Source organism: Peromyscus californicus, unplaced genomic scaffold (assembly GCF_007827085.1).
Source record: "Peromyscus californicus insignis strain IS unplaced genomic scaffold, ASM782708v3 Scaffold_5__1_contigs__length_169319896, whole genome shotgun sequence".
Taxonomy (NCBI): domain Eukaryota; kingdom Metazoa; phylum Chordata; class Mammalia; order Rodentia; family Cricetidae; genus Peromyscus; species Peromyscus californicus.
The window spans coordinates 120917671-120943904 of NW_026294573.1; the positions used below are offsets into that span (position 1 = coordinate 120917671).

General features: G+C 38.5%; 1 protein-coding gene across 1 annotated transcript in view; it reads left to right on the top strand.

Annotated features, from left to right (window-relative positions):
• Positions 1-26052, top strand: part of Fhl5 (four and a half LIM domains 5) — a 45093-nt gene extending 19041 nt beyond the window's left edge. Inside the window, exons 2-6 of the mRNA XM_052716348.1 lie at positions 8585-8755; positions 9576-9750; positions 11431-11600; positions 15690-15876; positions 21694-26052. Of these exons, the coding sequence (XP_052572308.1) occupies positions 8597-8755; positions 9576-9750; positions 11431-11600; positions 15690-15876; positions 21694-21857 (855 nt within the window). The 5' untranslated portion in view covers positions 8585-8596 and the 3' untranslated portion in view covers positions 21858-26052. The remainder of the gene's footprint in view (positions 1-8584; positions 8756-9575; positions 9751-11430; positions 11601-15689; positions 15877-21693) is intronic.
• Positions 26053-26234: the final 182 nt, after the last annotated feature.

Below are 26234 nucleotides of genomic sequence, written 5' to 3' on the forward strand. Positions count from 1 at the left end.
TGCTTTAGAATCTTGTACCTCTAATTTTTAAAAAGTAATAAAACACACACACACTTATGTATGCCTTGGTTTGTTAGGACTACAGTAGCTAACATTTTGCGTACTGGAATTAAATTCTTTGCACAGTTCTAGTGTAGCTCAGTATTAAGAGAACAGAGAGGACCACAGAGAACAGAGGGGAAGAATGGGAGAAGGAACTAGGAGATGGTAGGAGAGAACATATTATTTCTCTCCCTGTCTAGGCATCTGGAGTTATTCTTCTGTTCAGTCAAAGAGCCCCCTGAATACCATCAGCATGCAAAGCCCTGCCCAAAATACACTCCATTCATCTGGGTTCTTGCCACAGTTGGTATAAAGAGTATACTACATGGATAGCTCAGTAATCCTGTTCCCCTTGATTCATCATCTGCTGTTTTAAAGAAAAAGAAAAGTTACATATACAGACAGGACATGTGTATAAAATACAAAAAAATAACAAATCAGTTTCATAAAGGAGAATTGATTTATATTCAAAATATTTTATCTGACTTCCTTGTCCTCTTTCAATGTCAAAAGTGAAATTTAAACTGAACTCTGATGTTATATATTTATTACCACCATGCTTTTAAAAACTGTTCTATCACATTGTGTGTGCATGCGTGCATTTATGCTGTGAGTGTGCACGTGTGTGTGTGTGTGTGTGTGTGTGTGTGTGTGTGTGTGTGTGTGTGAAGTTTCCTGATGAGTGCATTTGGCTGGTTGGAACTTATGTGAAAGACACAGCTTTTATAGAATCTTTTTTCACTGCCTGTTTCATAGAATGTAAAGCTTGGTATTGGGAAGGATGCCTGTGCCTTGTCCCCTTTTATTACCGAATGGTGAGATGGCATAGGACCACGTATTTATTACAATATGGTGAGATGGTGTAGGACCATATATTTATTTGTCCTTTTGTCCTTCATGGACATTCAGACTGTGTCTTGATATATGGATAGTCTATTGTTCTGAGCAGGCATGTATAATTGTTATTTATCTATTGATATAGTAGAATTTGCTGAACTCTTTCAGTAACTATGGATTAAACTGAGAAGATTTCCTAGTAGAATCTTGGCTCTCCTCTAATGCATTTTCTTGGGTCTTTCTTCAGCTGCCCACCTTTTCTCCTTTATGAATTTGTTGGACTCCTTTGTATGCTCTGGATGTAATCTCTCAGTGGATAAACAGTTTACAAGACCTTCTTTGACTCTGTAGCTTATTTTCACTAATTTGGTTTCTTGATAAACAGAAGTTCTTACGTGTAACTGAACGTGGATCCCATGTAACTAGTACTTTTTCTGTCTTAAGAGCTTTTTCATATTGACATGTTCATACAGACTGTATTGTCAAATTTTCTCTTTTCCCTATTTTATAATCTGGCAGAAATGATATTGTCCCATGAAGGAAGATAGTATGCATCTAATTTCATGCTGTTCACTTGGAAATTCAATTGCCCCAGGGCCATTTGCTGAAAAGACCATTCTGTCTCTCATCACTCATCTTGGTCAATAGACCTTTCCAACTTGTCGCATGCAACACTGTCTCTTTGGTCACACTTCCGCATGTGTGGGTTTGTTTCTGAGCCCCCTTCTTTCCCAGGGATCTGTGTGGCTAAAGTTGTGTTTGTACCCCACAGTGTGTTGCAGCAGTTCTTCACTAGCCTTACATCTGACTGGAAGCATTCCCATCATGTTCTTGATTGAATGTGATTTGATTGTTCTCGGGCTTTGTATTCCTCTGTGGGTTATAGAACAAGTTCATAAATGCCACCAAAAATAGCCCAACACCGTTTTATCTCGATTTGCGGAGCAAGTAGAGGAGAAAAAAAGACAGGTTCAGAATACTGAATTTTAACTCCATGAACATCTCATATCCTTCCACTTATTTGGATTTTCTTAACATTCCCTCAAAGCTTTTATAACTTTCTATATAATGGCCACATGACACAGTAACTGAGCAGTTATGATGTTTCAAAATCACTTTTGATAATTTTATTGATTATTGCCACTGAATGATAACAGGATAGATTTTCACCTACAGATTTTATCCATTCTGATAACCTGAAGACATAACGGAATACTTGAGTCCTCAGTCAGGTTACCAATAAAGGATACATTTGTTTCTCTCCATTCTTGTTTTTGTTATTGTTATGGGGTTTTGGGTTTGTTGTCTTTTTTCTTCTTTTCTTACTCTGTGTATGACTTCCTGGCAAAGCTGAATAGAAGTAACTGCTGTAGGCATTCTTTGCTAGTTTCTATTCTCTCACAGCGCTTTCCCCAACTCGAAGGGTCCCTTTTTACTTTCCTTGTTTCTGTTATTCCTTCAGTTTATATATTACACCTGAAGATATGGAGCTAAGAACCTCAAGTAACAATACGCAGTGCTTTTCTTACAAAAAGAATGAGATTTTGATTAGAGTGGTTTTAAATCAAACTTTTAATCCCAATGACTATTAATTTGTCTCGTGGACCCAATATGTGTTTATTCGTAACTGTGTACTAGCCAATGGCTTCCTTTCCCGTTTTCTCTTCGCCCTTCATTTTATTCTCTCTGGAATTTTTCAGGCCTGGAATGACAGAGAAATTATCATAATTTTTTTTTTTTGGTGTGTGTGTGTGTGTGTGTGTGTGTGTGTGTGTGTGTGTGTGTGTGTGTGTTCAAACCAGGTCCTGGGCACTACCAACCAAATTTCATTGTTGATCGTAGTCTTTTAAACCAAAACCCAAAGGAAGATCTCAGAAGTCAGTCCTCACTGGTTGTCTTGGTCACCATAGCTGGGAAGGCTTCTGTGAGGAAGAGGCTCCTCCTGAGATTGTCCATTTTCCTAACTTGCTGATTTCTTCCCTTTTTTTTTGGACTGAATTTTTCTTTTTTGCCAGCTCTGCAGTGCTTTATATTTTGTTTTCTATTCTTAAAAGAACATTTTCTGAAGCCAAAATCACTTGGATGATGAAATACAAAATGAGTGCACATAAATTTGAATTAATCTTGCCTCTCATTAGTTTTCTTCCACGCCCCATCTTCTTTAACACACTAATTCTACAAGGAACCCAGATGTGAATCCTCAGGATGATTCTTTCTGACTCCTAAACACATTCAGTTAGGTCCTACTGCATTCTGATTCACCCTCCCACAGCTCACATTGTCCTTTTCTGAGTAAGATGGGCCTCACCTCCAGCCTGAGCACTTCAAATGCTTCCATCCTTTCCTAACTGCCAATTTCACTCCCATTCATCTCCCATGTTTCTCAGAATCCCAGGAGTAGATACATGAATGTGCTATTGTATTACTTCTCCCAGTCTCTAAAAGCCTGTCTCACACTCTCAGTTCTGTTCTACATTTTATCAGCCTGCACATTTGGCAGGACACAGCACATAGCCCGTGGGTGTGATTAAACTATACCATCTAAACTTGTGTAAACAAACTAGCCATTACTACAATAATGGAATTGATTAATGACACATTTCTCAGAACATATCCCTGCCTATAACAAGATACAGTTGGGCAAATCGTGATTTATGCCACTTGGCATTCATTTCTTGCTCTTGTTTATGAGTGCCTCATATGTACAAGTGTGCTTCCCAATGTGTTAGCCCCTAGTAATGCCCTTCCTCATTACCACAAAGACAGAGAGGTTTATGTAGATATAGGACTCCAGTTTCTGAAAGGTGCAGATTTGAGTTTCTAGCTCCTGTATTTCATCATCCAAGTGATTTTGGCTTCAGAAAATAGTCTCTTCACCTGCCAAAGAGAAAATTTATAACGGGCTTTGGGGGATGGGATTATAGTGAAGATGAAAAGAATCTATACGCATTTGTTTAAAAAGTTTCCTCCTTTCAGGAAACTGGAGTATTACAAACCATTGCTAATGTTTCTATTACACCAAGGGTGGTGCTGTTCATGTCCATTCTGCCCTATGACTCATGAGCTAGCCCCCCATCCCCCACCAACTACTGCCTCTAACTCCACCACTACCACTGCCATTCACAGCCAGAAGCTACTTATAGCACCTGGGAAAGTGACGGTAGGCACCCCGAATGGGTAGTAATCATTCATAGCCCCCCAGCCCACTTGCCAGCATCACAGCATTTCATGTGATACTGTTGCTAGGCTCCCTCCAGGCAGGGGAGACACAAAAACAAGAGCATTACCCAAGCCAAACTTGAAGAACCGATTAGTTTACTGGGGTTCCTTACAAGAGTCTGAGTGAGAGAATAGATACAGCAGCAGAAAGGACTCCAAGACAGCTGCATCCCCAAAGCCCACCTCTGTATGAGCCACACCTCAGGAAGGCAGGGACCCAGAAGTGCACTGCACAGCTTGCAGCCAGCTGCAGGTCAGTGTCTCCTCCAAGCAGCTGGGCTCTTCTGGGCCTCTTCTAGGCAGCTTAAGTTATCTGAGAGTCTTCACAATTTGGGGATGGAGGGGGTCTGGTGAATCTGGTCATTTTCAAAGACACGATGAGGTGTCACAGTTATTTACTTCAGGGGTTTTAAGGGGCTTTCTTATAGAACGGAAACGATCAACTCAAAGGAAACTGTTATGCGATAAGGAAGTAGGAACATTTCTTTCATTGTACATCTACCCTCCAGCTTTGTAGTTAGAAGACTTCAGGGAGTCTCCTGAACATTCACTCACTGGAAGAAGATTCAGGAAATAATTTTGGCTGACAAATGTTTTCACCTAGAAAGAGAATAGAGCCAAGGTTGGCAAACTATGATACGTCCATTACAGGCACGCAGATGCAGCTTCTCCAAGTAGTTCCTGAATGTTTAATTGCTGAAAATAATTGTTCTGTCTCCTTCCTTGAAGAGGTAATTTTCAGAAAACACTGGACAGGAAATCATGTGAGAAATGAAAAATACTTATCTTCTGTCTCTACCCCTAGAATTTCAATTTGGGTTAAGGATGCACTTGGGACATTTAAAAATTTGTTACGTATAGAGCACTACTCTAACTTCTGTGATGTTTCGTTTCTCTTTGCTGCTTCCAATTTTTATTCAGATGTTTACAAACTGTCCTAACCTTCTTAGTGGTTATGTGTATGCTCTCTGCCAATGCTATGTGAATTTCATGTGTTTTTATATAGCCTTTACAACTTCTGTTTACTTTGCAAATAAAACATACTTTACATATTTATTGAATCCATGGATAAATGACAGGTGTGTAAATGCCTAGTGAGCCTATTAAGGACCTCAAGGATGGCAGCTAGTCCTCCCTGCCCTCCTCCTTGGCATGCTCTGTCAAGAATACCCATGGTGAATCTCTTGATTCTGCTCAGCAGAATAAAATATAAGTAGATGCTGTCCACAGCTTTAGCCTTCTCATCAGTACCTCACCATAAAATGTAACTTGACAGATAAACATTCTTCATTTGAAAAATAGCACCTAGTAAACAGCCTTGCCAGCCAGGGAATTCACATCTTTTTATACACAAATTTAAAATCTAAAAGAACAAGACAGAAAAGAAAACCTTATTTATCTTTCTATGCTGTATGATACATTGTTTCACTTCTAAAGCCGTATTCTACATCTGTAGTGGGTAGTGATAAAAATTATGGGCTTAGGTTTTATATCAACTATGGGATGAGTTTGGAATCTTGACACCGATGTCTCAATTATGTCCCACACATGAATGGCTGGCAGTGCACACCTACATATTTTGAACATAGCTTGTGGGGACAAGACAGTAACACTAATAGTTCTTAAGCCTCCTAATCAAAACTTCAGTTTGCTCTAGCATTTAAAATCTCCAAAAACAAACTCTCCTGCTGTCTTTGACAAATAGTACTAGGAAAGGGTATTCCCCCTTCTCCACCCTGCAGCTTTACCCCTTGGACAATGATTACAAACTGCCTATTCAGCTTGTTTATGGACACAATTCTCCCATTAGTTAAAAACATATTGATTCCATAGACAAAGAAGGCAAGGAAATACAAATGGTGCTCGGAAAAAAAGAAGTGGTAAAATTTCATATAGCTGGAAAAGATCATCTCATCTAACCTCTCCATGTCACCCCACTTAGTCAGAGGTCCAAAAACTAAAATTTCAAGGTCTTCCTTAATACCTTATCTAACCCAGTAAGAATCCTTTCTCAAAATTCAACATTCTATTTGAGATCCTGTAGCAACCTCTTACACATCTTTTCTCCTTCCTTATAAACTAGGAATGATTTCCTTTCTTTCTTTCTTTCTTTCTTTCTTTCTTTCTTTCTTTCTTTCTTTCTTTCTTTCTTTCTTTCTTTCTTTCTCTTTCAGTCCTCCCTCCCTCCCTCTCTTCTCTCATTCTCTTCCTCCCTTGATTTTCAGATTTCCAGCAACTTAACTCCCTTAAAACCTTCCTAGGAAAGTCCTACCCCCCTAGTCTCTCTATTGATACCCTAAGAATTGTGTATGATACTAATAAATGTAATTATTTCTATACCATTTTAAATAAAATATTTGAGCATATTTCTACATTCATGGTTAAGTGATAGACATCCTAAAATGAGCACTGAATTTTGTAAGATGTTTTTGCCAAGAAGAAAGTACACATGCAGTTTGTTCATTACTTCAGATTATATTCGCAATTCCCTGGGTAAGTTTGAGACTTGGTAAAGGTGAGGAAGTCAGCTACCACTGAGTTCATATTCAGTAGAGTCTCATAGATGCAAAAATCATAAGATTTTAAGATAGTAGACCAATTCTGTTTTTATCCTACTCAGCTCTCTGATGATGTTTTACAGAAGAGAGTGAAATAAGAGCCGCCCTTATCTTTGTAAAAAGTAAGGGACAATGCTCCAGCTGGTTTAAGATGTTTCTATGTTGTGTAGTCAGGGAGGGAGGATCGCGTATTCCTGTCATTATATTTAGATTTCTGACCCGGCCAACAAATGAAATACAGAGATTATAATTTTGTGCATGAATTATTGTTTTAAATAAAGTATTGGAGTAGCACATTTTTGAAATCCTTTGTCTTCAATTTTCTGACATACTAAAGTCTCATAAAATGGAAGTCACCTGAGCATTCCCAATCCAGGAGGGAACCCACTCTTTATGGTGGCACTGTACACATTTTAAACTAAGTACATATTCATGATGAAAATGACATTTCCATACTAAGTGAAAGAATTTAGAAGTATCCTATTTACTGTGGAGATTAAACACTCGGTCACTGTAAATGTAATTTAAAATATTTTTAGCATTTCAAGGGAATCAGATCTGTCTTCCTGCTGTTTATGTTTGAATTCACCAGGAATGAACATTTCTGTGAAATTAATCAAATAGGGAATTCAATGTTCCTTGCAGATAATTTTGGCCATATCCCATTAGGAACTTTCTAGTCTGGGTTTGTATCTTTCCTGGGAAAGACCCCTGTGTTCCAGATGGTCGTTCTTTCCCTGTTTAGTTGTGAAGAGTGATGAGCAAAGCCAATACACACAGAATTAATGATAGTGTGGATTTGCCAAGAAACTCTGCTGCAGACTTCATTACTAAAACAAGAAAATAAAAAATATTTGAGAACAGCATTTAACATGGTGTAGATATAAATTAGCATTAAAATATTTTCAGGCACAATATTAATTACTTGATGTACTATTTTTTTTTAGGTGAAAGAAATCTAAATTAGAGAATAAGAATACATTCTAACAAATCCAGAGATGGCAAATTCAATTTTTCCCCAACGAAAATTAGTGCTATTGTTTTTGGCTATGATGAAATTGTCGTGCTCACAGTTTTTCTAGGTTGAAAAAATAACCCAACATCTTTGTATTTCTGTCAGTTTTCATTGTGCTGGAGGCTCTTGTGCTGATTCATGCCATATACATTCTGGTTTCGCCACGAAACTTAAAGAATCCTGTGGTTTTCTCTGAATCCCCATACCTGGGACACTGCTTAACCAAAGTCATGAAAACCTAGCATGTGGACTGAATCATACCTGCAGAGTTTTGTGTTTTCAGCTTGGCCCAGACATTTAAATGCAGAGTTCCAGGTGGCCTAAAGGTAGCAGGAAGCAGTGTTTGGAGTTGTCCTTAGAGCATCAGCTGAGGGTGTCCCAATAGAGAAGTGTATGTATAGGAAGGCCTTGGTATTAATATGCAGGACCCTTATTAGGAATCCAAAACAGAGTTTAAGAATAAAAAATGCAATAAAAATAGCAATGTACTAATTGTTCAAGTTTGAATAAAAAGAATTGTTATTTTTATCAAATTCCACTTCCAGAACTCTCTTGAGATAGTTACGTAATGACAGTTTTAAACACCCTCTCTCAGGTCATATTATGATGTTTGGTATGGCACATGCTGCATGTATTGCATTCTCATTGATATCCATTTTGACATGTGGTGAATAAGATATTTTTGTTTCACCATTTGGCTGCTTTTACTTTTGAGAGGAAAAGAATACAGAAGAAATGCCAAGATGGAAGTGTAGCCTTTCCTGAATCACCACGACTATGAGCAACTTCCTAAATTTGTGATATTTCGCCAAGTAATAAATAAATTCAAGTGCTTGACTCACATTTTACAAAGGATTAGCTATTTGTAATGAAGCTTTGTTTTTGTACACGAGAATCATTTTCTTATCCACAGGATCAAACAGAGATGACAAGTACTCAATTTGATTGTCAATACTGCACGGTATCCCTTCTTGGGAAGAAGTATGTGCTCAAGGATGATCATCTATACTGCGTCTCCTGCTATGATAAGATCTTTTCTAACTATTGTGAGCAGTGCAAAGAACCAATTGAATCAGACTCTAAGGTAGGCATCACTTCAGTTCAGTTACTGCTTGTGGACAGTGGGTGACTGCTTCAGAATGCCCCTTTCCTCTCCACGTTGACTTTTTACTTTCTAACATGTTAACGTATCGAGTCACGATGTGTAGTTCTGTGAAATGCATGTTTTAATCCCACATTATCCTTAAGACAACTTTTTTCTTTCAGTATATGTATGTGTGGTAGTTTTTATGATGAGTAAAAAAATTAAAGGAGTTAAATTATTTCCCCAGAGTTTTACAACTAAATATTGAGTTATGTCTAGAATAGCTAATACGTATAAAAATGCATAAAAGAAGTTGGAGGCATAAAGAATTCAAGGCTTGTGTTTTCCAACTTAACAATCTGCCTTTCTCCCTTAGCCCCCGCGATGGCTCCCTTGCACGTCACACTTCCTCCTGCTCTGGACTTGCTATTTCCTTTCTTTCTTTCCTTTGCTTTATCTAACTGTTGTTATTTGTTTGCTTGAAGTCAAAAGGAATAATAAGATACTCTAACCTAAAAATTAAAATTATTCCATGTAAAACCTTTCTTGTAGGTTATAAAAGGAAGATAAAGAAACTTGACAAATTCCTGTGAGGTTTCTTTTTCAGTGGCCTTTAGTGGCCAATCCAACAAGCCCCAGGCTTTTGCTCTTAATTTATTACCCCAGAGAGTCTTTCTGCAGAAAACAGTATCAACAACTTTCGCTCAAGCTAGTGGTACAACCTACTGGTACTAGGGTCCTAAGAATGTCCCGTCTTGTCTTAGAAAACGTCTTGTTTCATGTCAAGCACATTTAATTAACTTTATTTATTGTCTCAAAGGATCTTTGTTACAAAAACCGTCATTGGCATGAAGGATGCTTCAAGTGCACCAAATGTCATGAGTCTTTGGTGGAAAAGCCTTTTGTTGCCAAGGATGAGCGCCTGATGTGCACAGACTGCTATTCTAATGAGTGTTCCTCCAAGTGCTTCCACTGCAAGAGAACCATCATGCCAGGTGAGACCCAGACAGAGCTGTTGGCTCTGCCCAAGCAAAACCCTTCATTCTTCGGGAAGCACCAGGTCTCACACCACTGGTTTGAGAAAGGCAATGCTTTTGTTTTCTTTCTCTGGTTCCCAATCATCTATTCTTCTTGATCAAAGTAAATTGCAGTGCTCCGTAATTTTGTAATTTTATTACAGTTCTCTGTTTTATTTTCATAAAACCTAATTCATAGAAACATGTTGAGCCAGAGATAGAACTAAAGGATAAAACTTGTACCAGAAGCACAACTGGAATGCCCTGTCTTAGGCCTAACCAATGGCATTGAAAGGGATAATTCTTCATCAGACACTGAAGATGGTCCTCATTTTTTAATCAATTCATTCATTCATTCATTGTGTCTATTTTTTTCCATTGTGGGGATTGTCACTTCTCTCCTCCCACCAAGTGGGATCCAGGGATCAAACTAAGTCAATCAGGCATAGCAGCAAGCCCCTTTACCAGTTTTGCCTTATCACTGGGCCAAAGGCATCATTTCATAGCTCTGTACAAACTGGTTTGAGGGACATTGTTTTCCCTTAGGGAAGAAAATAGTCCATGTAAATAACTTCACTTTAAAAAAATAATAATTTAAGGGGTTGGGGATTTAGCTCAGTGGTAGAGCGCTTGCCTAGCAAGCACAAGGCCCTGGGTTTGGTCCTCAGCTCAGAAAAAAAAAAAAAAAGGAAAAGAAAAAAATAATTTAACTAAAATATACTTACGTCATTTCCTCCCTCCTACCCCTCCTAAGTTTCTCCCTCTCTCAAATTTGCAGTGTCTTCTTCATTAACCTTTGTTGTTACAGACATAAAAGCAAATAAGCATATAAATTCAAGCTATTGAGTCCTTTCAGTGTTTCCTGCAAGTGTGTGTGTTCTAGATATTTAGTATTAGATAACTAATCAGGAGCTCATCCCTAGGAAATACTAATATCCCCTTTCAGCAGCTGTTAGTTGCAGCTCTTCACCTAGGGATAGGACCCCATGAAATTTCCCACATTGTTGGAGTTGTGCAGGTCTGGTTTAGGAAGCCATGCTGTTGAGATTTCATGGGTATAGCTACCTTCTCACACTAAAAGACACAATCTCACGGCAGATTTCCTGTTCCTCTGGCTCATAACAACGCTCTTTTCCATGTTCCCTGCTGTTTGGTCCTTTCCTATCCCTGTGGACAGCAGCATAAGAACATGAGTCAATCAACCCCTCCTCGCAGCACTCTGGTCATTATTACTACTGTCATTATTATTACTATGAAGTCGAATAAATCCAGAAGCCATTCCCACAATATGTATCACAGGAGCAGTGCCCTGGGCATTTATAATTATTCCTCTAATGACAGCTATGACTCAATCTGTCTGAACCATGAACCATTCCAAATCTCTACATGCAGGACTTCCCCGTAGCTTTTGCTGAAATTGCAGGAGTTTTCTGTGCATGATTCACTCTTATCATAGCAGAACTGTAGCAATTTTCCTTTTCTCTAAGGAATAGCTCAGGAATGACAAAATGTTTTTCTAAAAGTTTTTCCCTGTTTATTTATACAGTAATACAGTTTATTACGGTCATACTTAAACTATTTTAAATAATGGAGGTATGTTTTCTTAAAGAAAACACAAGTGTGCCTGACTTGCTCTAACAGTCTTACTTTGGGATCCAGGTTCTCGGAAAATGGAATTTAAGGGCAACTACTGGCATGAAACCTGCTTTGTGTGTGAGCACTGCCGACAGCCAATAGGAACCAAGCCCCTGATCTCAAAAGAGAGTGGCAATTATTGTGTGCCGTGTTTCGAGAAGGAGTTTGCTCAATACTGCAACTTCTGTAAGAAGGTAACTATCTAAAGAGGGTAAAGCTAGGGAACCTTCCAGAACACTGGGATGTTTTTTGTTTTATTTATTTTTTTGTTTTTTGGGGTTTTTTTTGTTTGTTTGTTTGTTTGCTTGGCTGCCTTATATATTTGGAATGAAGTGAACCCATCATGCGATATCTAATGCATGACATAATCTTTAAATTTCAACACATCACAAACTAAAATTCTCAGTGAAGATGTCTTCCTGTTTTAGTAGCAATAAAATTCCACCTTAGATCATGGATTTAATATTCAGTAGCACAGGTGATTTGACCTCCCAGTTGCATTCACTGCCTTACAGAAACTTTGCTATGGGACAGGCACATTGCTCTTTGCTTCCTAGAAGACAATTTTGATTCACTTACTATTAACTATTTCAGGGAAATAGGGATTTGCCTCTGAGAGCGGCGGGGGGGGCGGGGGGGAAATACTAGGAAAGCTGCCTATTATTTTCTAGTAACTAAAATCTCTTCTTGTCTTGAGGCTTTGTGTTATCAAGGAGATTGGTAGGTTTAAGTAAGTGACAGATTGGGAGAGAAATCCAGTTGGCATGAAGACACACAAAGCCAAGAGTTGTGATTTCCTTCATTTCCTGCTCCAGCACAAATGCAAGCACCCTCTGACCCGTTCCAATTCAAAGCATACTTTCCTGAAGGGAAAGTCATTTTTTTAGAAATAAACATGGCCTGACATTTCACCCTCTCTGCTTTTATGTGAAAAGCAAGCCCATCATCTTGATGAAGGCTGTCTGTATTCATAAAATATATACTGATGTTCTCAAAGAAATCCTTGACACAAGAAGCATCATGAGTTTAAAATGGCACTGTGAATTGTAGGAGAATGTTGAATCATGACAATGGATTGGTGTTGGCTCCTGAATAGTGTGATCCATTATCTGTCATGACAGCTCCCCAAAACACTGTGTATTTGCATTTGGACTGCTGGAAAGCTCATCACACTTTCTCCAGGTGCATACGCAAGCATGTAGGTATGCACACATGGTACAGTAATTTTCTGCTTCTATTGGCAATACCAGTGTTGCCTATACAATAAAGCAACAAATACACCTTTCAGAGTTATAATTGCTATATTGCACCATAATGGTAGCTGATAGCTACAGTGGATAGTCTCAAGACGGAAAATCATCTACTACCTGAAAGTCTATTATTTTTCCAGAAATACTGGCTTCGAAAATGATGATATGAGCAACAATCAAACCCTGTGCCATGACCACATGACCTAAGAAGCCTCATGGCTTCCAGAGTCAATGGCATTTATAGCACATGCTGGACACAAAATGAGTAGGCTTATCTTGTTCTGAGAGGCTTCAATCTTAGGTCTCAGCTTAGGCTAAGCCATTAATGAAACTTGTGGGATATGTCATGTAATTTACTGGTCACAATGGAGTCTTCCTTTCAATGTTGTTATAAAGACTTAAGATGCCTGGGACAAAGTGCTGGGTTTTCCAGGCTATGGGAGACTGTGGCTATATGGAGGGCAGGATCTGAAGTCATTAGAAGCTTATGAAGTGCTCTGATTGGATTGTAGAGATGATGACTCAGATTATTTTCCATTTAATCATTAAACCACGTACTCTTTAAGAAAAGCTGGATATAGATAATTGTGATCAAAGCTAAAGAAAGAGATTCTGTTTGATTCAAACCAGAAACAAAACTTGGCTTAAATAAAGCCAAACTTCTCGACAACCAGGCCTGTAAGTTTTCCCTCACCAATTTCATTTGTTACACTAGAATTTTCTACTAAGCAACTGGTGGCTCAAACTGTAAGTGCTTCGAATTCAAATTCTTCAGGGTGAAAATGGAATTAAATTTGTCCTTCAGTTCTTTAACTGCTCTCTACTTGGTTCAAAATCCTTACTGTGAGTTGGCAAGATGATACTGTGGAGGATATACTGTGTAAGCATAGGAAGAAGAGTTCAGATCCCCAGCACCAACATAAAGGCTGGGCCAGGCAGCATGAATCTACAACCAGCACCAGTCCAGATGAAATGGAGAACTCCACATTCAGTGAAAGACCCGTTCTCAGAAACTAAGATGGACAGTCATAGACAAGGACATTTAATGTCAGCCTCTAGCCTCTACACAAATACACATGCACATTCACACACATGCACACAGACAGACAGACATATGCACACACAGAAACAGACATATGCACACACAGAGACACACAAAGACACACTCATACACATGTATATAAACACAGACACATGCACACACATGCATGCACAGACATACACATACATGTGCACACACACATACTGTTAATGTCTACACTTTGCCAGAGAAGAAACTTATTCTTAGTCAATGATCAACCCAGACTTAGATAGTAGACTTCATTTTTGCTCTCTACTTCTTCAAAAGGAATATAATCATGGGCAAACTTTTTTTTTCAAATATTCCAGAGCTCTAGGACATATTATTTTGCTAGGAATCCATTTTTCAAGTTTCAGATCTTTTAAGCACTGCCTACAAATCATTTGACCAAACAAATCAAAGGAAGCATGATTTCGCCAGTGCCTGCTGTCAGGCATTTGAAGTCAGTGGGAGGCATTTTAAATTGCTTTACTTCTCACATACCACTGCACTCCTCATTTACTTATTCAGAACAGTATAGTATGCTTTTTCCTTCTAGAAAAAAAAAAAGATCCCTGACAAATATCTTTAGTTTCTGAGAAACTTGACATACAGTTAAAGTGTGTTTAGAATATTTTTCAAAAATATGTATGATAGACAAACAATATGTCTGTGTGTGTTGGCAAACAAAGACAGCTTAAAGTAGGCTTGCATTTTTAACATCTAGAAAGATTGATACAGATCTGCAGCAGCCATCTTCAACATCACATTTCCTTGGTCTTTGAAAAAGATAGACATGAATGTATTCAGTTTCCTCAGCAGCTCTATAAGGTCAGCATCTATGGATTTGAAAGAACAGATGACCATAAAGTAGCTACACAGGAAGTCTTAACCAGTATCTATCAACCTGATTCTCAAAAAGTGTGTTTCCACCTTTTAAAGAACATGAGAATTAAATTGGTTTTAAAAAGAATGTATTATGGGCTATCCAAGCAGTTAAATATCTTCCTGGAATGCACAGGGTCCTGAATTCAATCCCCCACAACTATGCAAGCATTGTAAAGGACTAATAAGTATCTGAGGCTCAACATGCATTACAAATTCATGACTTCGTGCCCAGCTCTTATGTTCATAGCAGTAATCTGAACTCTGTACATCATTTAAGACCTGAAGTTGAAAACTCACGCAGTAGCTGTAATCAAGTTTCTTGTTCAAAGTACAGTAGTAGCATGGATTTTCAACACAGCTGAGCACACAGATGGTAGAGTATGTGCAAGTTTAGTGCCGTCTCTCGGAGGATGTAGCAAGTAACGCTGTCATCCACCACTCAAGGACTGTTCATCTACAGAAGGACCAAGCCTATGCCATGTAGAGGTGTTGAGAATATCCAGAAAGGGTCCTCCCTAACCCAGGACTGAGGGTGGGGGGTAACAATTAAGTCATTGCTCACATTGATGGCGCTCATCAGCTCCACCCAGGATCTCCACAACTGAGATTTCTCAGTCATGCTGGGAGCTTTCAAGAAAAAGCACTCTGGCTTCTGTTTTGTTTTATCACGTTTTCCAGCATTCTTCAAGGTCAGATATTGATATAAATGTGTGGGGTAGAGCTATGTGAGTCCTAACTAAAGATCTTTGGAGATAAAAATAAAAGACTTACAAACAGATGAAGTATGTCAAGCACCTGCTTCCTTTATGATCTTCCCGGGTCCAAGGGCATTCTGCCTCTTTTCTGATACAGTCTTAAGGAAAATTGGACTTGTTTTCATTTTTGAGGTTCTGTATAATCCCTCTAACATTTGGCTTCTCATATTGTTTTCTAAAAAACTTACAGAGGTTTTCCAAGGAAGTGAGCATCCTACTGCAAGATGGTACAGAGCTCAGAGCACCAAATGTGCGCACGGAGAAGCATCATGAGATTGTCTGAATTGCAAGGGTACCCACACTCATTGCCTTCTGCTAATGCTTTGGCAGGTGATAACTTCTGGTGGGATAACCTTCCGTGACCAGTTATGGCACAAAGAATGCTTTCTGTGCAGCGGCTGCAGGAAAGAGCTTTGTGAGGAGGCGTTTATGTCCCGGGATGATTTCCCATTCTGCTTGGATTGCTACAACCATCTTTATGCCAAAAAGTGTGCAGCCTGCACCAAACCCATCACTGGTAAGTGCTTCAGCTTACCATGGTTCTACCATGATGCAATTAAAACTATGGAAAATGCTACTTAGGAAATGTAAATAAAAACATAATTTTTTCTACTACATTTCCTTTTGAGATAAACACAAGTAGATACTACTCACTTATAAATTTAAATTTTATATGGACCCCCTCAAGGGAATGACAGGATATAGTTTGGGGATTTGTACACTGTAAAAAGTAAATACTAAACCTAATGGTATGGTTTCTAAGGATAGTTGTAGTCCGAGGAAGGAAAACAGGTAAGCCAGACGGTCAGAGAAGGCCTTAGTGAGGAGGCTCCATTTGAGACTCAGGAATTGAGAGGGCAGAGGGATAGTACTGAATTAGAATCCTACTGAATTCCAACAAAAGCCAAACATTTAAAATACAAAAGCTTTTAATTAAACTATTCTATAAATTAGCCAAAGCTGTAATTAGAGTAACATAGAACAGGAATTAATTTAATTTCTTCTTAAGATGCTTTAAACAAATGTATTATTCCTTCCTCTGTACTCACTTGCAACAACTTGATTATGAATGAAAACAATACAGTATTGTACTAAAGCAATAAAGTATAGGAGACACCGTTTGAAAAATAACATAGACGACAAATCGATCCATGCTAAGTAGCTTCTCACAGGGTTGGAGGAGTGCATTGTGTTTTTCTCAGAACCATCTCTAAAATGTTAATCCTGTGGTAAAGAGGCAGAACCAGCATGAGACGTGAGAAACCCAGAAGCTATTCTTCCAGACAATTTATTGTCATTAATAATGTGACAGAACAGTATTTCCACTTTCTGTTTTCAGTATTCTTATGTCATGTTGCATTTTTTAGCTCACATTGGATAGCACCAAATTAAAGATTATTCCTTTTCCTTCTCTGACCTCAAATATCTCTCTGTCTCTGTCTCTGTCTTTCTCTCTCTCTCTCTCGTGCGCTCACACACGCACATGTGTGTGTGTGTGTGTGTGTGTGTGTGTGTGTGTGTGTGTGTGTGTGTTTGTGTTTTGAAACTACATGCATTTTCAAATGAAGGAAAGTATTTCCTCTGCTAAGCTAAACTTGAAGGCTTTCCACCTAGTTGCAAAGAGAGGACATGGTCTCCTAGTAAAGCACTTGTTTGTCCATACATGTTTTCCACCAGATTCTCACTGGTCTATGGATTGTGTTTGGCTAGCAGACAGGTTTTACTTGGCCAATGTTTAATTCACAAGGTTAGGGAGGGGACTAATATAAAAGCCATTGTTGCAACAAAAAGCAAATTGAGAGCTTACCTGGCTGCATTCACATTCCCAGTTCACTCTCCTTAGCAGCAGGATGGCTGCGCTATTACAGGGGGCAGGTCTTCTCACTTCTCACTTCTCACACTGTTCCTCTGTCATTCAGCTATGTCACCTCCTTGGCACTTACAATGTTTCGTGTTAACAATCCCAGACTACTGGGCTTCTCACCATGTGTTCCTAACCACTCTGCTTTCCTGTCTTCTATTCATCTGGCAGCTCCTGCCAAGGGAGGCAGCTACCAGCTCCATCACTTTTAGTTAGAACATGGGACTTCCTGATGTTTGAAATCACCAGGATTCCAGAATCTGCTCCCTCCCATCACAGTCTGCTCTAATTTCACTTGAACTGGGCTAGAAAAAGCGACTCTCTCATGAGGAAATTAAGAGGTTAAAAAATTCAAAGTATTTTTACAGCTCTTTGAGAATTCCAACAGCTAATGGGGATCTTACAGAGCCTACACAAGCCCTGAACTTGATGGGGTTCAATTCTGATCCATCACAGACCCATGCACCTAAATGCTGTTTCTGGTAAATGTTCCATCAGCCAATTGTACTAAGCTTCATTCAGTATAGACAGAAACCAACAGTTTTGCACAAAAACATAAGGCAGAAGAGCAGACCCCAAGTTAATCTAAATGTGACAGTATTTAAGTGAATAGAGTCAATCTAAAGGACTTTCTAAGTATCGTCTTAAGACTGAAATGCCTGCAAAAACAGCCAGCTCATTCTAACATTTCTTAAATATATGTAAAGCCCTAAAGTAAGGCTTCTTTAAAATGAGCTCTCTGGATTAACACACAACAGGGATCCTGGAAATGCTGTGTTTGTTCTCAGAAGTTGTGAATTCGTGCAAACACTTAGCCATCTTGGGAGCTATGCATTCTCACAGATAAGTTCAAGTTCAGGAAACTTACTGTACATTGTGGTGACTACAGTGAATGATAATGCATTATATAATTGAAAAATCTATAAAAGACTGAATTTTAAAAGATGTATTTGAAGTAGTTCATGTTAATTAGATTGATTTAGACATTCCATACTGTTTGCATGTATGATGACATCACGTTACATACTGCAAATATGTACAATTAAAAATCAATATTAATTTAAAGAAAAGCTATTTCTGTTAGGATGCTTTTAGTATAGTATCCTATGTTAACTAAATCTACCTACAAGTGGGTGTACGTAATTTACTGATACTATTTCATTGAATTGACTTTATTTTAACTAATTACAGATATAACTATGATTTTCTTTTTTCAGTTTTATTTTCACTTAAAATATAATTACATCACTTCTTCCCTTCACTTTCCTCCCTTCATCCCTTCCCATTTCCTCTTCCCAAACTCCTCCCGTTTTCCTCCTCACTCTCAATTTGATAGTCCCTTTTCCTTTGATTATTGTTGCACTACACACACACACACACACACACACACACACACACACACACACGCACGCGTGCGCAAACATATAATAAGTACAGCCTACAGAGTCTGTTTTTGTTGTTTATGTGCATGTTTTCAGAGATGACTACTTTAGATAACCAGTTAGGGTGGGAATCCCTGGGAGAGGCTAGTGCCCCCTTTCTCAGCAGTCATTAGTTACCTGTGGTTCTTTTTCTAGGCGTTAGAACCAGTGAGAAATTTCTCCCCTCTACATCTATTGATAGTGTCATTATGCAGGTCTTGTTAATGCAGCCACTTCTAGGAGACACACCCTTTTCAAAGACATCCCCTGAGATTTAAGTGCAGGAGTTATGTTGTGCATCCAACTGTTGAGGCTGGGCTCCACGCCTCCCGTTGATCTCTACATTTTGTCCAGTTGTGGCTTTCTGTATTGGCCTCCATTTGCTATAAAGAGAAGCTTCTTTGATGGGAGATGGGAGCCGCACTTATTTGTGAGCATAAGGATAAAATTTAGAATGTGTAACTACAATTATCTCTCCTCTTTTAAGATTTCAATACCTCTTGAACTACCTGAGCTAGATGAAGCAGCTTGATGTAGTGAAAGTGCTTTGAACTTGGTGTTAACAGACCTTGGTCCTGCCTGTGTTGCTAGCCACTGTGTGACTATGGGTAAACGACACCCCCTGGAGGCCCGCACTTGCCATATCTACAAAATAAGTGGAAAAGGACCATACATGGGCTTCACTTCATTTCTTTTTATTTAGAGAAAATGGAGTTTCAAGCGCTAAAGTTTTTTTTTCTTTTTGAGACAAGGTCTCAGTATGTAGTCCTGGCTAGCCTGGAACTCAATATGTAGACTAGGCTGGCCTCAAACTCACATAGACTTGCCTGTTTCTGCACCCTCCTGAGATTAAAGATGTGCACTACCACATCCAGCAGCAGATCAGTTTCCTAAAGGACTTTGTTACTTCAAATGACCCCAGTGACCTAAAAGAAGTAAACACAACCAAATTTGGAACAATTTGCAAAACCTCAAGGGTTGGGTCAGACCTTCTAACCTACTGTTAGATGCCTCTGTTTTTCTTCTTTGCAAAATTCTACAGTTACTTTTACATTTGCCACTTGTATGTGTCTTGCTAATAAAACTGAGAATAACTCATAAGTGTCAAAGTCCTACACATTCAATAGTTAGTTTTATTGATAGAGATTATCTGTACATATAGAACCTTATTCTTACAGTTATCTTATTAAAACTTAAAAAAAATTAATTGGTATATGTCTAAGTTAAGGTTTCTATTTCTGTAACAAAACACCATGACCAAAAAGCAAGTTAGGGAGAAAAGGGTTTATTAGGCTTATGCTTCCATATCACTGTTCATCACTGAAGGAAGTCAGAACAGGAACTCAAACAGGGAAGGAACCTGGAGGCAGGAGCTGATGCAGAAGCCATGGATGGGTGCTGCTTACTGGTTTGCTCCTCATGGCTTGCTCAGCCTGCTTTCTTACAGAACTCAGGACCACCTGACCAGGCATGGCTCCACCCATAATGGGCTAGACCCTCATTCACAAGTCACTAATTAAGAAAATGCCATACAGGCTTGCCTAGAGCTTGTTTTTATGGAGGTATTTTATCAATTGAGGCTCCTTCCTCCCTGAAGACTCTAGCTTGTGTCAAGTTAACATAAAACTAGACAATAACTAGTTTACTCTCATTATAAGATAATGATGACACTATCACAGATACATAAACTACAGGTTTAACAAAGAAAAGGAAGTAGGATCATAGTTTGTTTATGAGCTAAACTCTGAATAAAGACAGAGCGATGGCTCAGTGGTTAAGACGCTGCTTGCTGCTCAGTCATGAGCACCAGAGTTCAGATCCCAGCATCCATATTGCATAACTCATACCCACCTGTAAATTCTGCTCCCGTGGTTCTGACACCCTTGTCTGGCATACTCAGGCACGTACACACATGTGCACAAACACATAGATGCATATATAAGCATTTTAAGATGAAAAATGTAAAATGAAAGTCACTTCTCATTTTTAGAGAACTTATCTGCAGTAGATTCACAGTCACACTTTGGGATTCTTTATCTCACAGGAGAATTGGGCAATGCATGTGAGTCAGCACAGGAAATACATTCATCATTCCATGGGCGACAAGCGAGTCACCAGTAACCCATAACATAAACGTTACTTGGGGACAGGTTGTCAAACGAAATGAGTAGAGCCAACCTGTCACATTCTAATACTTCCTAACTTCTGGGACTTTTCTTTTTCCTACAACTACTCGACACAATTTTGTTGAGCTGCATCTTGAAATTATATTAGACAGACAGGGGTCAGCATTTTGGTGAGTACTTTAAAAGAATAATTTAGCCAAGTAAAGCTAAAGGTAAAGTTATGGGGGCTAAAGGCCTTCTTGGTATTTACCTCTGAATAAGGTGACCAGATATCTAGAGTGAAGAGATTCCTCCATTTACATCAGAACTCTGAGCTGAAGCTGCTGTACAGCCAGGTACTAAAAATTGTTACTGCAGAATAGCTCTATGGTGATCTGGAAGAAATTCTCGACATGAGCCTTTGGAGAACTGTGCCTCCAACCTCCCCAAATAGGATTTACTCCAAGTAAAGTGAAGCATGAGAAAATGAGGAAGAAAGGAAAATTGAAGTCACTAGAACATCAAGCCCCAGGCTCAGAAGTACACATTCCTTTCATTATGTTTTCGGTTTGAAAACCTGCTCACATGGAGAGCAGGGCAAACTGCTTTCATGTTTGGATACCGTGGGCTTCCGCCTCCCCTTTACACTGCAGTTTCTTAACTACCTGGCACAGTTTTCATCTGCCTCCTCCTCCCCAAAACAATTTAAAAAGCAATGCATATCTAGCTTCACTTTACTCCCTTAGATTACAGCAGACTTGAGCTAGGAATCTTATGTGGCTAAAATTCTCAGCTGGACATGAGGCCAGCAGGTCACACCCTTCCGGGTTACTTGTGTCTACATTGTCTCGCTCACGACTCTGTTCGGTAGTTGTAGAGTTTTTGCTGACTTCTCAATCTGTTCATGGAAAAGAATAGATTACTCTTTTCCTCCGATTCCTTTCCAGGTCTCAGAGGTGCGAAGTTCATCTGCTTTCAAGACCGCCAGTGGCACAGTGAATGCTTCAACTGTGGGAAGTGCTCCGTCTCCCTGGTGGGTGAAGGATTCTTGACTCAGAACACGGAAATCTTCTGCCGCAAGTGTGGCTCCGGGACAGACACTGACATGTAGAAAGAGACAGCCTTTTCCCACCTGAAACCCGCTTTGCCTTTGCTCTCACTAAATTGGGAACTCAGTGGCAATAATGTTTTTTATTTGTATTTTAGAAAGCAGTTTAGGGGTGGGGGTACATAGCAGGAAAAGTTGAGTATACTTTATAACTGAACTCTATAATAAGAAACACACAAAACCACAGCCTAATAGAAATGAATTACTAAGCCTGAGTGCTCTATCTCCTTGCAAAATACTGCACTCTGCTGTTGGAAACATGGGATAATACTTCTTTATTATTGAGTATATGGCCTGTATTTAGTGATTGTGAATGTTAGTACTGAAGGGAGTTTTTCAAAACTGCAGAAGGAAAACAAGATCCAACTGAGAAGTATACAAGAAACAAATGTTTGCATTTTAAGCTAGCTGGTTATATATAACATGATAGAAAGAATATTAATAGTGGAAGAGCAAGATTTATGAAAAAAATCAATCAGTAATCATCACACTTAACAACCTTATCATTTTAGAAGCATTCTTTGTTCACAAGTACTGAATAAGAGTTGAAAAACAAAGCTGTGGATTTTCTTCATACACAGGGCTTCCATCATCAGCTGCCTCCTAGTCAATGGAATTGGATAGCTATGGTACCCTTATACTTAAGTACAAAGGGCACCATCCCTGCCTGGGGAGAGCAAAGCCTGAATTTCGATTAGATTTAGATTACAGATTCAAATACATTTTAGATTAATTGTATTTCCAAAGCCCACAATGGTTTCTGTAAATGCTTGCAGATTTCATCTATTCTTTTAAGTGAATCTAACCAGAATAATTGTTGTCCCCAAAGGCAAGCCTTTAAAGAAAATAAATCATTAAATTTTCATCCATGGTAATAAATGTTATGGAAGCAGTTCAGTGTTAGAACATGAGTTTCATCCAGATATCTAAGGCATAATAGAATGCATAATTATTCCTAAGCCTCACACATTTTGCCTTTGAAAATTACACAGATAACTAATGCTCAAACATAAAAGTGCACTTTAAAGAAACCTAGTGAAAGTAATAACTTAAAAATAATACTTCACTCTTGATAATTCATGATCATAAGACAAACAAAATACCACAAAATGGGACTCAAAGAAGCCCTCCTCAGTTCTTCTATTACTGAACCACCCCCTGTCCTGAAGCCAGCCAACTCCAGGACTCCAATCTGCTCTGTGACCAGGAGTTCCACACCCTAAGTAGCCAATCCAGAAATCAACATGTATTCTGTCACAGAGGAAGCTTTAGTGGGAATTCGGCCACCGTACAAACAACCTTCACATCCATCACCAATTGATTGTGGCCCTCCCTAGTGTAGGACGAATGGAAAGCAGTCTGTGACCTCAGTGCTTGGTCATGAGGTCATGGTTACAGAAGTTCATCTGTAGAGAGAAAGGTCAGGAGAACTCTCCTGGATGTAATCCTACTCTCCTGGATGTAGTAATATGCTGACTTTCAGACTAGTGCAGATGCTTGAAATGTGAACTAAATAGAATAAAAGGCTGCACCAGATGACAGTAGTTAAAAATGCATCATCGGAGATTCAATTACAATTGCTATCAAAACAATTTTTTTTTTCAAGACAGGGTTTCTCTGTGTAGCTTTGCACCTTTCCTGGAACTCGCTTTGGAGACCAGGCTAACCTCGAACTCACAGAGATCTGCCTGAACTGCCTCCCGAGTGCTGGGATTAAAGGTGTGCACTACCACCGCCCGGCTCAAAACAATTTAAGTAGTGTAAAATGCAAGAGATGTTAGAGATATTAATAATTTTGAGAAACTAATAAGTTAGACTATATACACATTTTGAAAATCACAATTTTGCTTTTGAATTAACAATGATCAAGATATTTTCTCATATTAGCATTGTGGTGTGCAGGCCAATTAGTACTTGCTTGCACTAAATGAAATTGCACAGGTAAAATTAAACATGCTGGTTATTCTGTGACCTAGAAAATAATTCATTCACAACTATAAAAATCTAAATTCTTCATAATTTATATAGATATACAAGATGTGCCATTATCTCTGTTAATGAATTACAGATAAACATGTGGCACATATTTCCTAGTTAAACAATTAAAAAGATCAGGTGTTTGTTATGGTATGTGGGGATGAATAGGGTAAGGATTGAATTTAATTTTTTTAATGCTACTAGAGATCAAACCCAGGACCCTACACACACTGTCTAAGGACTCTACCACTGGGATGTATTCTTAGCCCTTTGAATTTAATCTTAACAATTAAATGCATGAAATCACTTGCTAGATAAACATTTTATTATCCTTTCTTAAGTACAGTTTATAAATACATAGAAACTATTGTCTATTTTTGTATTGCTTAGTCACCAAATATACAATTAATGTGTGCTGCCCAGAATTTAAGGTCATGCTTCTGGGACTTTGACATGAGGGGAGGGCAGATCTGGATTCAAAAATGTGGAGGTCTCACTGCAAAGACCCTTCCCTGGTGTTTAAGGAGAGTGCCACTGTAGATACAGCATTCATATGCAAAACAACTAGGAAAGACTTCTTCCCAATAACACACAAAGACAACTGTGGAAAGCATGGATGATTTATCTGATTTATAGATGGAAAAATTCTCTTAACTGGCTTATTAAAAAATGGAATGGGCTGCCTCAGTAAGCATTGGACATTCATGATTCAGGGTGACATCTGCATGGGCAGGGAAGTAGTTATAAGCAAGTCTTTCACCAGATGGCTTGGAAGCTGCAGAGATGCTGTGCTATTGAGCAAGGAGAAATGGTATTGCTACAAGCAAAAGTCAAAGGAAGGGGAAAAATTAACTGTCAGGACAAAAGGTACAGGTGTATATAATAGGCCATGGAAGTTGCCAGTGTTCTTAGCTAGGACAGACAGAAAAAGGCTGCAACAGTGTTCAAGAACAGTTATACCAACATGTATACTGTGTAGAGTAGGACCAGAATGGACGGGAGTGATTGGTCCCAATGATTGGTGATTCCCAATGCTCCTCACATGCATGTGTGGTTGGTGGCTGCAGACATGAGAGAACAAGCAGAAGTTCAACCCTGGAGCTGTGTTTGCTGATGTGACTGAGTGTACACATCAACAAATCAAGATGCTTGACATGGTTATATTTGGAGTTGAAGTTGATAAAATGGGATTTTTTTTTCCATCAAGAAAAATGGGTAGGATGCCCAAGGGCTCAAGTTTTAATTAACAAAACCATTAAAAAATTTGACTGAGACAAATTAGCACCAGTGGATAACTGAGATACAATCCTATCACATAGTTCACAACTCAGTCATTATGACTTTAGGAACACCGCATTGTACATTGCAGTAAAAGAGGTCAGTCATGATGAAAAATGTGTGCCTCTGAGCATAAGTGACCTTCATTAAAAACCACTGCAGAATACCAACATGAAAAATCAGCCTTTTCACATTTTTGATGTTGGTAATATCACTTTTTAATGTAAGTGTAAAAGTATTTTTTAAAGTACTTGACATGCTGACATAGTTCATGTGTTAAATTTAAAAATGAATTTTACACTATGAGATGGTCATATTTAACTGAGCAAATAAATTATTCTTTAATGCTTTAATGGATATTTTATACCTGAAGCTGCCACAATACAGCTTTTTGTTTTATAAATGGTGGTTTTTAGAAGTTTCTTATATTGAACAAATGTACACTACACATAGTAGATATTCTTGAAATGGATTTTGGATTTTTTTTTTACATTAACTGTGCTGTGAACACAACAGATATAGAACTTCTTTAGAATTTCTACTTTTATTTCATGCTTCTTGTCTTATTATTTTTATAATATACAAATGAACTATATTTGGTTATCATCTCTAGGCACAAATAGAAAAATACCTTAAGTACTGATCCAGATGGAATGTCTCTCCTGCTAACTGAACTGTGCTGCCCGACTCTTTTCTACAGTGTCATATTTAGAAGACTACTAAATTAAAATGATTTTTTATTTCTAATTCCTCAGAAGCCAGGAGACGAGCTCACTTTAGATTTTCCTGCCATAGCTCAGACTCTTTTGCTAGGGTTTTTCTAAGTCAGAGGGATTGTTAAAACTCTTGATAGTTTTAAGCACTTATCTATTTTATTGAAATCAAAGCTTTTGTAACACAAAACTTTTCCAAATCCACACTGTTTTACCCTATAATTACTTTAGAAAATAAATTTGTTTAACATTTGAACCAATAAATATTTGGAAAAATACCTCTAAGTAGGTACTCCTAGTTTTTCTTTAAATTAATGATTTTGAAAAGTCATGTTGTTTGTGACCCCTGAGGGGACAGGGAGAAAGTGGGACTGGAATGCATTATGTGAAATCCACAAAGAACCAATAAAAG